This window comes from Poecilia mexicana, unplaced genomic scaffold (genome assembly GCF_051168715.1).
Source record: "Poecilia mexicana isolate PSO_F unplaced genomic scaffold, ASM5116871v1 scaffold_2, whole genome shotgun sequence".
In the NCBI taxonomy this organism is placed as follows: domain Eukaryota; kingdom Metazoa; phylum Chordata; class Actinopteri; order Cyprinodontiformes; family Poeciliidae; genus Poecilia; species Poecilia mexicana.
The window spans coordinates 4,929,198-4,946,216 of NW_028263371.1; the positions used below are offsets into that span (position 1 = coordinate 4,929,198).

The window sequence follows — 17,019 nt, forward strand, 5'->3', positions numbered from 1 at the left end:
TGAAATAATTCATGGATTTGTTGGTGATGTAACTGATAAACAGAAAATGATTTTATTTGGTCTCTTCCTGCTCTGTTATTATTATTTATTGTAATATGTTTGACCGGTATTTTAACCATATAAAGGAAAGGAAAGGAAAGGAAAGGAAAGGAAAGGAAAGGAAAAGAAAGGAAAGGAAAGGAAAGGAAAGGAAAGGAAAGGAAAGGAAAGGAAAGGAAAGGAAAGGAAAGGAAAGGAAAGGAAAGGAAAGGAAAGTGTGTTGCCCTTAGTTTTATTAAAATAATTAGCTGATTAAAACTATCAACATCTCTTCTGAAAAACAGAACCTGGGGCTCATTTTCACAGCGACTTTATGACTTTTTTTTAAGACAAAGAATATCGTCTTAAAAAGTAAATGTTTTCTGCTCACTTTCTTCTTGATGCTCGAGTCTCGCTGTCCCCAAACAACTTTGGTAGAAAAAAAAGAAAGACAGAAAAGAAACGGACTGGGGAGCAACGCAGTTCAAAGAAGCTGCTGTCGAGAGGAAGTGACTGCGTCACGGCGCCAGCGATGCCATTCAAGATCCGAGTCGGTTCTGACCCATTTACCCCTCCATCTTTCCGGTTCTTTGTCTCTCCTTCTCTCCCTCTATCTCTTTGTATATGTGTATTTTTACGCTGAGGCCTCTTATGGAGGTTCGGACACAGCAGTGGACTTTCTTGATATTGTTGTTGTTGTTGCTCTTATGAAGTGTTTGTGCGTCTATGTTGGACTAACTGGACTTTTAATTGAGGGAAGGGGGAGAAGTTTGGTCCAACTCAAGCTCATATTCATCAAATTACTCTTTTCTTCTGAATCTGAGATGATCTCCTCTCTTCCATTGTTGGCCAGGAGTTTCCGTCTGGTCGTTTTGTCCTGACGTTAAAACTTGGACAACAGTCAAAGCGAATTTACTCCGAATGCCTAAGTGAGAGTGCGTAAGGTCAGGGAGGATGTGCGCGCATGCCAACGAGAAGCCAACAAAAGGGGAAATAATTGTGTGTGTGTGTGTGTGTGTGTGTGTGTGCTGGAGAGCTTGAGGCTGGGTTTTATGAAGCATTAGATCAGAAAAAGAAAAAGAAGCCCAAAGTCTTTTATATTTTCCCCACACCCTGACCCAAAGAACCACTTCTGATTTTTTTTTCTCACTCACTCTCAGTTTATACACAATGTCGCAGGGAGTTTGTTTAATTAAATAGCACGTTGCAGGAAAAGACTTAATCTTTTTCAGTTCTTCTTTCTAAATGAACTGGGATTTACTCTGATTTCGTTAAGATCCGGACTTTGTTTTGAGGTTTGTTTATGATTCTGTCTCTTTCTTTGTTTGGATCAGCCTTGTTTCTGTTTTACATTATCTCAGTCCATAGTTCATGATTCTAGTTTATTTCTTCTTATTATTTATTTATTTTCTAGTGCCAGTTTATCTCTCTTTCTCTCTATCTCTTCTTACACCTGTAGTCAGTTATCCAATCAGCCCAGCTCCATTGTTCCACATTCGCTCTCCCAATACTTAAATACTTTAACACTCCTCTCACTCTTTGCTAATTTCTCTTGTTAAATCCTGTAATTTTCTCAGTTTCTTTCCCATTTCTTCCCCCGTGTTCCCTGCTGGCTTTTTTTCTTGGATTTGTGGTTTTTGTTCTGCCCTGGCTCCCTCTGTTTTTTGCTTATCCACCATTTTTCCATTAAACTTCCTTCGTTTACTACGTCTCTGCCGTTCTGCATTTGGGATCATGATCAAAACAAACATCAGATTTGACAGATTTGTCGTTAACGCAGCGTGTGAACAAATCCTGAGTATGATGTAGTAAGATCAAAGCATGATCTTGTAAATACAGGATAATGTCCCATTACAATTACAAAAGGTCATTCATGAAACAGTTTGGTTTGATGTTCCACTCATTTGATCGTCTCATCTCTTCAGGGGGAAATATTTATTATAGACATTCATAAGTCTGAATTTCGCTGCATGTTTCTGATCTCTGGTTTTTAAGCTCTTACTTGTTCATAATGTTTCTGTCCGCTTATAATTTCTCTATAGGGGATTTAAAAGATATAAGTAGAGCACTGGAAATATTTTATGCGAATTTATCAAATGTTTATAGTTTGACAAATCATGTTCAGCCTTCCTGTTAGCTACAAACAGTCTCGCTCTCTCACAGCCTGATTGAACTGCAAACCAAAGAGTTTTATCATGAGCAGAATCTGTTAGAATTGGTTCATTAATTGATCCAATTTCTTTCTTTTTCGACTGTCTGATCACAAATATGCTGAAAATCATCCAGTTCCATTTGATTTTATGTCTCCAGTTATTTTAAAACATCATATATGTAAACTTTTTGGTTCTTTGCTGAAAGTTTCTGCAACCTTGGCCGTGTGATGGATCATGGGAGAGCAGCAAATCTGAGCCCAGTTATTATGTCCAGCATGAACAATCATCAATGCCCTTCATTTCACAACAAGTCAGCATCTGACATGGCCGCTAATTTGTTTGACACACACTCCTGCTTCCTCTCCCTCACGCTCCTAAGGCTCGTGCATCTGTGGTTTTTGCAAACCTGTTTCCAACTATGTGATTTGGACCCTCAAGAAAACTTGTGTGGAAATTGTTTAGTAGGTCATGAATCACCTAATAAATGTCATAAATATCACTGCAGCACATCCACTTCACCAAGCTGTTGGTTTTGTTTGATTGTGATGGTTCATCCCATTTCTAAAAAAAAAGGCCATATAGATTTTATAACAATGTTTAATGTAAATATTGCTTATCTCAGCTAAATGATAGAGTTGCTCCATATTTGTTTCTCTTTCTATCTTCATAGACATTTTTGGGGGGCTCAAATATCGACAGTTCTCAGTCCCGTCTGACTCTGTATTTTATTACTTTATTATTATTTTATTACTGTATTATTTTTTTATTATTATTATATTAATATATAATATTACATTATAAGACCCATAAATGTTGAAATGTCATTTAAAAAGGCGTTGTGGCCAAGATGAGAGCAGCTAAAGACACAAAATACAACCTACATCCAATGTCACAAAAGTTTGGGCAAAGATTAACAGAGAAAAAGCAGTGACTTGCTGAAGTAATTATCAAATTAATCACAAATATATACAGTTAATCTACAATGATAGAAAGAAAGGAAGGAAGGATAAAAGGAACGAAGGAAAGAGCTGCATGGATAAATGGGTTAAATGTCTAGATATAAAGTCTGAAAATTCAAACATTTTTCCAAATCATTTCATTTTCCACATTAGCCCAATGACATTCCAGCTGTTTTCCAAACTGGGACCAGTGGGGAGACTCTATATTTTGACCAAAATCTGCGCAGCTGCAGAAACTTGGAGAATTCCTCTTTTTTTTTTTTCTTTTCTTTTTTTCTTTACGCGGCTACCGATACGCAAAGCGCGCTCACGCGTCCAGAGCCTCGAGGGCGCGCAGCGTTATATTCTGGGACTGAAGCATCTCGTGCTCATTCACCCCGAAGATCACAGCCGCGCGTGGAGCTCGTTGCCATCTCCTGTCGGGGGCTGCGCTGCGGATTTCCCGACATATTTACCAACTGTTTCAGTTTGGCTGCAGTTGATTGAAGCAGAAGAGGTTCCACATGTTCGTGGTTCCGTCGACACGCTGAGGGTTAGACCAAACGCTGCAGGTGGAATAAAGTGTGTGAATTTGGACCGGATCCCGCTGTGAACAGAACTGGATTTCTGGATGTGTGTAAAAAAATATATATGTATATATTTTTGATAAACTTTATTTGTTCACCTGTGAATCTGAAGCAAAGAACTGCTGGAGATCATCTGCCTCCGTTTTATTTGGGTTTTCCCATTCAGATGTTTTTCTGCTAGTGGGTTTTTATTGGGAATCTCTCTTGGAAAAGATTTGGTCATTTTGTCACTTTAAGTGACTTGTATCAGAAGCACCAGACCGCACTCTTCATTTAGTTTCTCTTATGGTCTACAACCTGACTTGAATATTGAGCTGGAGTCGCCTCGTCTAAGGTTTTGGAGGCAGCTTTTCCTTCCAAGGGATGGTTGAAAGCTGTGAGGACCAGGGAGCAGCAGCAGCCCGGCTCCTGCACCGGAGTTTCGCCTCGTCGTGCTCATGCAGCGGACCTGAGAGGAGATGAAAGCCGCGGTCTTCCACCTCCTGACCGGCTTCTTTTGCCTATTACGCACCGCTGCCGAGGTGAGCCTTGAAAATAACGACTCGCCGATTTACCTTCAGATTTGAGACGCCGTACGTCGTCCTAGTTTCACGTTGCAGTTTAATTAGGGGCGTGTAGGATTATCATAAATTGTGCTTTTGTTGCTTTGCAAAAGAGCAAACCAGAGTCTGCTTCAGGGCTTTTTTTTTTTTTTTTTTTTAGGATGAATGATGTTTACACGATTAATATTTTTGCACCACTTCGCACTTACATATTTTACTCTGAATTAATGTGATAACTGTGTGTCTGTACAGGAGTCTCCTCTCCCTCAGGAGCTGCTGGAGCGGCTGTCCCGCAGCGAGATCCGCAGTATCAGCGACCTCCAGCGGCTGCTAGAAATGGACACCGTAGGTAAAGCACCTTTTTTTTAATTTTTTTTTTAATACAGCATCTCGCCCTCCTCCAAATCACCTGTTGTCCTTATACATTTATTATTAAAACTAATTCAGCGAAAGATATGGTTTAAATTACTCTTGTTTGAAATGAACCTCAGGTTTTTCGAGGTAACGAAAACACACTGGAAACGACTAAATTAGCAGTAAACCAACTTAGCATTATTATTTTTTTAGCTAGTCCTCCGTCTGATACTGACCGTTAGTACGTTGATTAATGAACACAACAGGGGAGTTTAAACAAATTGAGTTGCATTTTTAATTTAAAATATGAGATGAGGTAACTTATGTACAACCACAAAACAGTAGATTAAAGAAATAACACTTAAGATGTTATCCAAACCATTACATTTTGATGGGCTCTTTCACAGGGGGGCATTTAAAATATGGGTGCCCAAGCAACAACTTATTTGTCTATCAATGTTGCCTTAAAAGATGAGATGTCTAATGTTTTTATTCTCACACGATCAATGGGGAGTTGGTCAATGGCAACATTCATGCAAGAACTGCTTTGAAAGGAATTTTCAATAACATAGTTTCATTTTGCATTTAGAAAGTAGAAATAAAGTGAAAAAATAGAAATAAATATAGTTTCTAAGCATGTAAACAATGTAATAAGAATATAGATAAATAGGAATAAATCCTTTTTCTCTGACTTCCCTTTAGGGGTCCCACACGGTTCTGGTCTTGGGTGGGTCTCAGTTGCCAGAAATGGCATAATAAATTCAAACAAAAATGCTTGCCGTAATATAATTATTTTGTGAATCAGGGAAAAGACACAATTATTTCTACTGCTGTTTTAATATTAAAATATGGTTATTGTTACTGCAGAGGCCAATAATGTTTCTTTTTATCAAGTCCAATTACTTATTGGTAGTCAGTTCAAATTCAAAACTATGTTATTGATTCCAAAGTTAAATTAATTCATAATAATTCACAATTCTTCAAGGAGTTATAGTAGGTGGTTATGGGTAGGGGCAGGAAAGATTCCCTGTAGCAGTCTGTTTCACGGTGAATTTCAAGGAGCCTCTGACTAAAGAAACTCTGTTTTTTCTCAAGAGAATTGGCAGAGACCGGTTGCCCACAATTTTCTTGATTTTATGTAAAATTCTTTTTCTGCATGTCATTTTTTATTAAATATGTCATGAAGTGTGGTTGGTGGTGGTGAGGAGAGACGCAGAGAACCCAGGTTATGGTGAAGATAATGAATTTAATGATGAAGATAACTCAGAGTCCAAGTCAGGCAGCACGGCAGGAACAACTAGCACGCAGCTAACAACCGGTAGCAACTGACAGCATCGAACAAGAGCGTCGCAAACCAGGACTTAAACAGTTCTACTGGAAAAACGGACTAAACGGGAGCCAGCACAAACCAGGACTTGCCAGTTCCACTGGAGAGTGCCGACTAGACATAGACAACGACAAGGACCCGACGAGGAACACAGACAACAGGTGGGTTAAAATACACACGGGGTAATTAAGGGAATGAGACACACCTGGGGAGCAATCAACGGGGAGGACAGGACAGAGACTCACAGGGAAACAGGAAAACATAGAAAAACTCAAAAATAAACATACAGAAACACGGAACCTAACAAAATATTTTGATATACAAACTTAGAATGTTTGTTATTTTGTCCTTCTCGTCTTTACAGAGTTACATTGGGAGTATAGGATGCACATTTTAGCTGGTTAATTTACGCTAAAAACAGTGCAGCTGCCTTTTTTTTCAGCCAGCTGACCAACAGTGCTCAGCAACGGTTGGGGGAGGGGCAGTGCCGGCTTACTCAGTGCTTCTTGCAGTCTGAGAAAACGTCCTACAATACCTCATCAAGAGGTCTTTGAAATGTAGGAACGTATAGTGGTTTTTGAAATGTTAAGACTTTGAAGCCTTGGTTTACCTAAAAATTCTGCTAATAGTCAGACAAACTATTCTAGGCATACAGGAAACATATTTGATTATTGTCTATACAAATATAGTTTACAAACCTCTTGATTTAAAACAACATTGACAGAAACCCTTTGAGAAACACCTCAAGTTTTGAATCCAGAGTAGCTTGGCTAGTTATGAAGCGTTAGCCACCGTGAGCTAGGGTCTGCCGTTCTTTGCCCTGCTTTGACCTCCGTTTGCTCCTTGAAAGACTGAAGTATTAAAGTATTATTTTCATGTCGTTCATGGCAGAATATGAAGATAGTGAATCATCTCTCATTACTGGGATTCCTTTCCAGATGCTGCTGGAAGCCAAACCTTTTCCTTTTTTTTTTTTTTTTTTTTTTAAAAAACCCCAGTTTAAATCATCTTTGTTCCTTTCCCACTTGTTAGCTAAAGGTTTGACCTGGAAGTGCAAACAGAGAACACAAAACCACATTTGGATGAATTAGTGAAGAAAAACAAAAACACACAGACAAAAAAATCCCCCTGACTTCTGCAGCACTTCAAAAATTTAAATCGTTTCATTTCTCGTGAGACGTTCAGTGCTTCTTTTTTTTTTCTTGTCTTTCGGTAAAGATCGGTGCCACCATTAATCCTGGCATCATTGAGATGCAAATTCAGAGTGTGACAGCTCCCCAGGCTCAGTGGGGGTCAAGTGGCTCACTTCATTATACTGTTGTCATGCTGCCCATTATTAGTTTGAGAGAAGGGCTCACTGCAAGGCTGCTGTGTTGCTATGTATAATTCATGCTGGAATTCCAGCATGTCAGGCCACAAGAGGAGCGAGACGGAGAGAGGGAGATGGTCAGGGGCGGACTCTGTCGGGTCAGCCAGCACACTGTGTGAATATCTGCACAAATAAAAAATATGTGTACCGTCACAGAAACAAGTTAGAGTCATTACCACAAAAAGATCTGAGCTGCAAATTCTTGGTTGGGATAAACTGTACAAACAGCTTTTATGTGGAAATTATGAGTCGTTTGCAAATTTGTATAATATGATTTTTCTTTGTATAGGTTTTCTTTGAATAGAATCATATTTCTCCATTAGACTTGATTGTTTTTGATGGAATCAGCGTCGCCTATCTCTAATGTTGTAAGGAGTAATGTAACATAGCGTAACGTAATGTAACGTAACGTAATGTAAGGGGTGTCCCGCCAAGTTCAGTTGTCGGACCGGTCATCTTTACAGTTTTTGTTATTGGTTTGTTAGATGTCTGGACAAATGTGTGCCGGTGACACACACATTTGTCATTCATCTTTGAGTCTCTCATCAACTGCTGGATTCACATGTAGATCTGGTACTGCAGTGATGAAATAAGCAAAAAAGGAAGAAAAAATGGTTTCAATGCAGCAAATGTGAGTTTTTTTAAAGGAAGTAAAATGATGAACAAAGCAGGAAACCAAACTAGTCACAAACACATCGTAAAAACTGGAAATACTGACAAAACTGGGTTTTAGTCTATAGTTAAAAGCAAAGAGTAAATAACTATTGAGGATCCAGGCAATGAGCTGATTCCAGAGTTTGAAGACTGCGTCTCATTCTGTACCTGAGAATCAGTTGAATTTTCAAAATTAATTCATAGATTCAACACAGGATCTATGAGTCAGGCACTCAAATGTTACGGCAGTATTCCAATCCATAAGGGAAGAATTCATGAATTCATTTTTCTTCAATCTCACCGTGAAGATTTGACAGAGATGGAGACAGTTCTGAACTTCATTATTCACTGGAGGTGTTACATGGAACAACCTCAGTAGAAACCATGAAACCAAACTTGGACTTTCCAAGTTTCCAAGTTGGGATTTAAGGACAACAACTTTGGGTTTGACCTAACTTAAATAGATTGTTAATTCAACAGGTGAATAGTCTTTTATTCCTCAACAGAAAGCTAAAACTGGGTTTCATCATCAATAAAATGAAAATAATTGCTCATTTCCTGATCATATCGCTCCCCAACGGAGCTTGTTTGTGTGAAAAAAAAACCTGGGAACTAAAGCAGAACCCTGAGGGACACCAACATGTGCGATATGTTCTGCCTGCCTACTTTTTAATTCGTCTTGCAAGAATGATGTAGACTAGCTTTATAAATTTATGTAACACCAATTCACAACAAATTTAGATTTCAAATAATGTTAGAAGAAAAACAAGCATTTTTCAATTTTATTATACAAGAAGACACAATAAATAAAATTCATACTAATACAATCCAGTCAGATTGAAACCAGCTGTCTAATGTGGTCCTAAATGTGTCAAATGTGTCATTTAGTCACTGTCACACAAAAAAACACAAGTTTCAAACAGTATCCGGAAGCCTTGAACTCATCGTGTACGATATTGTTTCTGATGGCCAAAATAGGATCAATATTTCAGTTCACAACAGCTAACCATCTGTGCTAAAAAAAAAATGAAACAAGAGGTTTGCTTCGTTTTAAACTCTTACTGTCTCAAACCCTGACTCAGCAAAACATTTCCTCAGCTGACGACCTCTGGGTGACCCCAATCAGCTCCCGTTGGCTTTCAAACTCAATTTAAGAAATTCTTTGCACGCTCACGGACAGGTTTGTTTTTCTCAGATGAAATTCACATGGAGAAGACCCAGTGACGTACTGACATGTATAATCACCATAAATGAGTTAGAATAACCTCGTTAGACTCTGATCAGGAGGACGTTCCTCTGAATGAGAAGTTCGAATTCATCCTGCTTTGTTTTTCGCATTTCATCAAACGTATATGTTCTGATAAAACAACAAAAAAAGTGATACAATTCAAGATGGAGATTTATTTTTTTATTTGCTCTTTGATGATTTTCTTTGACGCTTATAAGCCCAATATATTTAATTACGAATGTTTACATCTTTAAACAGGCAGTACTATGTAAAATTGACTCTTTTCAGCTTTACATCAAGTTATGATGTTATTTCCTCATTGAAAACATACCTGGTCTGTTGCTTTGATTCTTTTATGAGTGCTCGAGAAATCTTTTAATCTCCCATGACAACCATTCAGCTGCGCAAAATGTCTGGGTGGACCTAGCTCCGCCTTCGAGGCATAGCTCCTCCTTGGAGCTGCAGTTTCCAAGCTTCTGAGCTTTCGCCTGACAGAGCAGCCCTCACTCCACTCTTTCAGACTAGCCAGCAGCAATTAGCTAACACCTGGGTGGACCTAGCATCGCCTTTGAGGCACAGCACCGAGGAGAAGTGATGTTGTGACTTCAGAAAGAGCAGGAGTTTCTTAAAGAGACAGAGGCCCCAATTTCAAGACGTTAAATTTTGAAGTCAAATTTCATTTAAATCATATTTGACATATTATACACACACACACACACACACACACACATATATATATATATATATATATATATATATATATATATATATATATATATATATATATATATATATATATATATATATATAAGAAATGCAATATGGTTATTTAATTATAAACTTCTCCTTTAAAAATTAAATTTGAAACAAGTTTAGACTGGAGAAAATCTAAGTTTCTCAAAGGTCACTGAAATGAGTTTGAGAAGATGTGTTTTACCGTGCTCCCAGCAGTACAGTGTGTCCTATTTTGTCTCCGTCCAGAGAACGAGGTGATCGAGGAGACCAAACACAGCCACCACAAGGACTTCTTTCACATCTCCCCCACTCACAAGAAACCACACTTACACACAAGACAAAGGAGAAGCACCGGTGAGGCCCGCTGAGTTGCAAAATGATTCTGTTTCAAATCAATTTCTACAGCAAATGTAGCAAGATTATGCAGTCTAGCCCTTCAACAACAGCTTGCTGAAAGCATTTGAGGCCTTTTTTTCTCCCCCCCCCTCCAGTGGTGGAGGAAGCCGTGCCAGCCTTGTGCAAAGTGCGCACAACAATTTATGAAATCCCGAGGAGTCAAGTGGATCCCACTTCGGCCAACTTCATCATCTGGCCTCCTTGCGTAGAAGTGAAGCGTTGCACCGGCTGCTGCAACACGAACAACATGAGGTGCCAGGCGGAGCGTAAGCAGCTCCGTACTGTCAAGGTAAAATGGAAAATCCCACCTCACTGTATCTGTTACTCTGTCAGTTCTGCTCTGATTCAGCTCTTTATGAACGTTCAGTTCAGTGCCAGATAATAAAAAAACAGATATATAATTAATAGCGCTTATAAAATTAATCTTGTAAGGTGGGAATCGACTTTAATTTACTTGTCTAAGAAAATTTCCACTCTTTATGAAACCAGTTCCAAATCAAATCAATTCAAATTGCGAATGAAACTGATTTAAATTATATTGAGTGCTTCTAAAAATAAAAAATAGTGTGAGATTGTGATTCTAATTGATTTTTCCAAGGTTTAATCTTTGTGTTTAAACCTTGAATCACTGGAATTATTTCTCCCTTTTTTGTTAAGATTAAAGATGGCTACACTTAATCAGCAGAGTACATAATTCAAAGTATTTGAAGTCTGTGTCGTCTTTGCATTCAAACACCTTCTTCCACTAACACAACATGGCTTTCCCATGACACCAGCAAACAGAAACTGTCGTTGAACAAGCTTTCATGTTCTTTGTAAACACTGCTCACTTCTTGACTGACATGTACAAAAGGATTCTGTTATTTCTCCATTAGTGGCACACACTCAAGACTTGCACACACACACACACACACACACATACACACACAGACGCATTCATGACTTATATGCACACACACAAAACAAGTGAAAACATAAACACATGGCAGGTCTTTATATTTTAGATAAACACAGAAACTTCCAAAAGTAACTCCTTCCACCAGCTGAATCACTGTGTGTGCGTGAGTGCGTGTGTGTGTGCTTGTTTGTAATACCTTGTGGGGACCATTTTCCTGACACTACGTTGTGGGGACCCGCTTATCCTTGTGGGACCGAAGCCTGGTCCCCACAAGGGGAAATGCTGTTTTAGAGTCAGGGGTCAGATTTAGGACTAAGGTGTGAATTGAGTTTTGGCTAGGGTTAGATATGTAATGGTTAGGATTAGGGTAAGTTTAAGGTTTAGGCTTTAGAAATGAATGTAAGTCAATGGAAAATCCCCCCAAAGATAGCCACACAAACGTGTGTGTACATGTGCGTGTGTGTGTGTGATTATGAGTGTGTTGACTGATGCTTGAGATTCAGCCAGTGAGTTTGTTTATGAAAATGTTAGCTTTCAGAGCAGAGGCGTCTGAAATGTGCTACACAAATAAACTTGATTGATTGATTGATTGATTGATTGATTGATTGATTGATTGATTGATTGATTGATTGAACATTATTGGGAATTAAATCCATGTTTCTGATCTTTACTAACTGAAGTTGATTTAAGGATACTTTTTTGTAATATTTGATAGGGAAAAAAAGAAAGCTAGAAGGGGCTTTTGAGTGCTTGAGAGTTGCCAGAGACAAAGAAGAGAAGGAAAATTTTATTTTCGAAGCTTTGGAAACCCAATCTCAGATGAAAGGAGTCATTCTTTGACTGCTCCCAGAGGAAATCAAAAATAAAGTCGCTCGCCTGTGCCGAGGTTCAGCATTCAGAGGGTAAACGGTCACAACTGCATCCCTGCTCCATATGGCAGGACTCAGAAGAAAAACAGCATTGGTGTTGATGACTTGTTGATGAGAATCAACAAGTCTGTCCTGATTAACCATTTTCGTTTTAGCAGTGGTCAATTGTCAGATACTTTTTGAAATGTAATCTCCATTAGATCTTCATGTAAAATGCACCATGTTTAAGAGCCTGCCAGCATTTTTTCAGCTCGAGGCAGAAAGCCATGCAGCCTTTGAAGCTGCTGCACCGTTTGCCTGATAGCATCTTTCTATAAAGTTCACAGTGAGGGTGTGAAGAGTTCCTGACAATGTTCAGGCGATTCTGATAAGATGCAATGTTTCTAACTGCATGTCACTTTAACATGTAAAAGAGCAGCTACTCACACAAAGTTGGCATCCTGCTAAGTGAAAAACATTAAAACACTGAGCCCAATTTCAAACTTTTATCTCTACTTTTATCTCTACTTACAACAGAGACTCTCAAACTTGTAGCAAAGGATAACTTTACTACAAAAAAACCTGTATTGTTATTTTCCTTACTGGGTTCTCTTGGTCAATCTGCATGACATTTAGCAACATTGTGGCTGAAAGCCAGAAACGTTCCAACTCCAGACATAAACTGTGCTACTGAAAGATAAACTACATAAATACTAAACAAGCACCAGCCTGCCACTGTAAACTTTCAACTGCAATTATTTTTTTTCTCTGTTCCTAACAAAGATTTTCTTTTTAACATCTAAACCTTGAGGGCGTAGATGTGTGGGGTTTTAATTCCCGTCCTTGATTTCATCTTTGTTACCGTACATGCATAAAAAAAAAAAAAAAATTAACTGCAAAAGAGCAAGAAAACCACATTATTAACCTCTAATCTGCTGTGGAGATTTGACATTAGCCAACGCTGTAAGTGTGATAATGTTCCGTTTTTGTTGATGCTGAATACTTTTCCCCATAAAAATAAGCAAAATAGAAAGAAGGAAAGAAAATGTTATTTTTCCAGATTATCTGTCTCATGCTAAATTGACACAAAATAGTGACAGTTTCAACAAATATGCAAAAAAAAAAAATATATATATATATTATAAAAGTTACATACTGCAGCTTTGAGTGAAGGGATCAGGGTAACTTTGCTCATTCTGTTTTTATGTGACCCCAAAAGTGTTAATTGCTATAAATCATCCAAAGCATCGACACAAACACACAGTGTAAAAATGGATCCATTGCAGGCCGCAGCTCAAACACAACTTTGCGTTGTGCAGTCTTATGATGAACAAATGAAGTATAGTTTAACTTCACAGATTGTCTTTGCTTCTGAATCCTGCTGCTTCAAACCTTGTCTTATCCAGGATCAAGGTTAAAAAAAAGGCCAGCTTCTGCAGGGCTCACCTTTCAGCGGCGTCTCACTCTTGTTTCTCACCTGGGCTAACCCCGCTCTGTCCCTGCCTCGGCGGCTTGGCTGTTTATGAATTTGTTCAGACTTGAAGCGGAGACGCTGTTGCAATCAGACCTAAAGCTCCAACCAATTTGGGAATGTGAGCGTGAAGCACGCGCACTTTATGTAACTACTTTAGGACTAAATTACTGCGCACACACGAAGAGCAGCTCCTGCAGCACTGAATGTGTGTGTGTGTGTGTGTGTGTGTGTGCGTGTGTGTGCGTGTGTGTGTGTGTGTGTGCGGGCGTGTGTGTGTGTGTGTGTGTGTGTGTGTGTGTGTGTGTGTGTGTGTGTGTGTGTGTGAGTGTTGACACTGAAATCAAGCCTCTTGTCCCTATGAATGCAATTCATTTATCCAAACAAGAGCAGCCACACCCATCTGTTTACATAGGGCTGGAGGTGTTACATAAGATCAGGAAGTTAAGGAGGAGCCTCAAGCTAATGTATTTTTAGTTTAAGTTGAAGTAATGACATTTTGATACCGAAAAAAGTATTCACATACAAATGAATCAACTTTAAATGATGCAGTCTAGATATTCTGTGCAGCACCTGTTACGGTTTCGTTTTGTTGGTGTAAAACGATCTGTTCATAATGCCGATGGACACGGGTATCACATTCGGACAAGCATGTTTCCTCAAACTTGCTGAATTTCTCCATGAAATTTGGAAGTTTATGCAAGTTTATGTTTTATTGAATATTGAGCGCAGGTCGTTTCCTGGACATTTAAATACTCTATATTTAAAGGGGCGGTATCATGTATTTTCCAGGCACATATGACTTCAAATAAATTTTACTTCCTGATTTAGCGCCTTGAAGTTGGGCTTCTGTCTTTTTAAGAAACTCTTGCTCTTTCTGAAACTCCGTCTTCAGGAAGTCATCACAGCATGGCTCCTCTATTAAACCTTTAACAACATTTTTACCAACGTTTCCCTGAGAAGTAGCTTTTATAAAGAGCTCAGCAGATGTGCTATTCCACCAAATGGTTGCTAATTGCTGCTAGCTAATCTGAAGGAGCTGAATGAAAGGATGTTGTTTTTATTGGCTTAAAAAGGTTTTCTTCACCTGCTTCTTTGTCATCTACATTTTAATCAATCAATCAAGTTTTTTGTATAGCACATTTCAGAAACAAAGCAGTTCAAAGTGCTTTACATCATAAAATAATAAACACATTATACTGTCACCAATTTTGGAAGCCAGTAACAGACATGGCATTTTGTTAAGTGCTCCCTTTACAGTCATCAGTGTTGAGTTTTTAGTCTTGACTTAGAGGGACTCAGTGTTTCGGCTGTTTTGCAGTTGTCTGGAAGTTTGTTCCATATCTGAGCAGCATAGAAACTGAATGCTGCTTCTCTGTGTTTGGTTTCAGGTGGCGAAGGTGGAGTACGTGAGGCGGCGGCCCAAACTGAGGGAGGTGGAGGTGACACTGGAGGACCACTTAGAGTGCACGTGCAACAACAAGAGGCACATCAGCCAAAACCAGGACAGAGATAATGGTGAGCAAACCGCTGAATGCTACCTGTTGCTAATGGCTCAAACTAATTTATCAACACTTCTCCTGAAATGTACTACTGGACTAAAACTGAATACTGAATAATGTCTATTTTTATAGACATTATTATTATTATTATTATTATTATTATTATTATTATTATTAACAACCATTATTTTACCAGGAAAATACCAGTGAGATTAAAAATATTTTTTTTGCAGTAGAATACTGGCAAAGACTGGCAGCAACACACACCAAAATATTTTTTTCTTTGAACCAAAATTTCAAACTCTAATTTGCTACAGTTAACTTCATCAGTTTTGGTCAAGCTATAATTCTGACCTGGCGTCTTATTCGGGCATTGGAGAGACAAACCCTTTATACTTGAGACATATGCAGCATTTTGGGGAAATTATAGTCTGTGATTTTACAGGAAGGCTATGGATGCAACATTTTGCAATGACACAGCTTTTTAGGAACTGTGAGATGCGTTGAGAGCTCAGGAGGAGCCAGCTGCACAATGTCCAAAAGAAACGAAAACAAGCCATCATCCTCCTACTTCTTCCTGTTCTTGTCTTCTTTGTCGTTTCCACCAGCAGTAACAGCCGGATGTTGATCACGTGACTTGTGTGATGTGATAAAAGCTTTTCTGTTGTAGTTTTAAGAAATTCTGCTATTTCAAACTTTAATTCAAAAAAACATAATTATTATTATTTTCAAAATTAGCCTGCTTCCTTTAAGTACATTTATTTTCGTACTTTTAGTTTGCACAATTTTATGATTAATGAAAACTTAATTCTTTTGCTTCTTCATGAGTTTGTCCATCCTCACATTCATAAAGTCTCTTCTTTAACCAGGTATCAGGTGAGCAGAGACAGGCAGATGCTGCGGTGGATGAGACAGAAAATCCACTTCTGACTTTGTCACCGCCCGCTGCGGAAGGGACGCATTTTTCTCGAACCTGTGTGGGATTCGTGCGACTCATTTGGACCTGAAGTGTACACTTAAGAGTTTGTTGCAAAATAGCAAATTCTGAAAATCTCCCAAGCCCAGAGACGTACTTCAGACAGACAGAACATTTCTCAACTCAGAGGACAAAAGTTTGGATGTGTGATGCGTTTCATCGTTACATCAAAAAACCAGCGGCTCTGCTTCTTCACCCGAACAGTAACAGCTCAGCACTAAAGATCGCCATCTGGTTGAAATCTTTTTTTTTTTTTCAAACAGTGACTGGCTTGAGGTTTTCTACTCCAACGTTTGTTCTTCCTCTTGTAAAACATTTATGCATATCCCCTGATTTTTATAATCTTTTTTTTAAATGCTGTGTCTTTTTTTTCTACTTCTGGTACTTTTTATTCATCAAAAATAGAAGCAGGATTTTACTGAATCAAATAAAAATATTTATATAAAACACAAGTTGGTGTTGTTATATAAAATCAGATTAATAGGGCTTGTTTTTAAAGTACATGCAAAGCAATTGGGACATGAGTACATGATTTAGGATGTGTCTCATTTATGGTTGTGGCTATTAAGTGATTTATTTAATTAGCAAATTAGCACATTGTATCAAATCACAATTGTCAATGTTTGTAAAATCATAACATACTGTTTTGATGCAATATTTGGTGAGATATCATATTATTTTAAGTGTCATGCAGTAAAATGGTGTTAAACCATTGTCACCACTGGTAAATTTGTAGCGGTTGAGATGCTAAAGTTTGCATAAAATGTTGAGAAAATTCTCAACTCACTCTGACCAACATGTTCCCCTCCTCGCCTGTGGTGGCGCTGCGCCAAGAACCACTGAAGGAAACAACACAAAAACTTCTGAAGAAGACATTGAGCACAGCTTCCTTCTTTGGAAACAAAAATGGGGTGGGGCAAGACTTTAGCGGTTTCTCTTTTGTCTTTGGTAAAAGACCACGAGCCATTTCTCTCACTAGTGCTAGACATGTGGGTTTGTTTTGGTCCTATTTACCCAGAATAC

At 38.5% G+C, this 17,019-nt stretch overlaps 1 protein-coding gene across 1 annotated transcript; it reads left to right on the top strand.

Annotated features, from left to right (window-relative positions):
* The first annotated feature begins 3,176 nt into the window (after window positions 1-3,176).
* LOC106904598 (platelet-derived growth factor subunit A-like) lies at window positions 3,177-16,725 on the top strand. Its single transcript, XM_014969013.2, has 6 exons — window positions 3,177-4,217; window positions 4,491-4,587; window positions 10,152-10,259; window positions 10,397-10,590; window positions 14,910-15,036; window positions 15,890-16,725. Exons 1-6 carry the CDS (start codon window positions 4,155-4,157, stop codon window positions 15,898-15,900), a joined length of 600 nt encoding a protein of 199 aa, XP_014824499.1. The 5' UTR covers window positions 3,177-4,154; the 3' UTR covers window positions 15,901-16,725.
* Window positions 16,726-17,019: the final 294 nt, after the last annotated feature.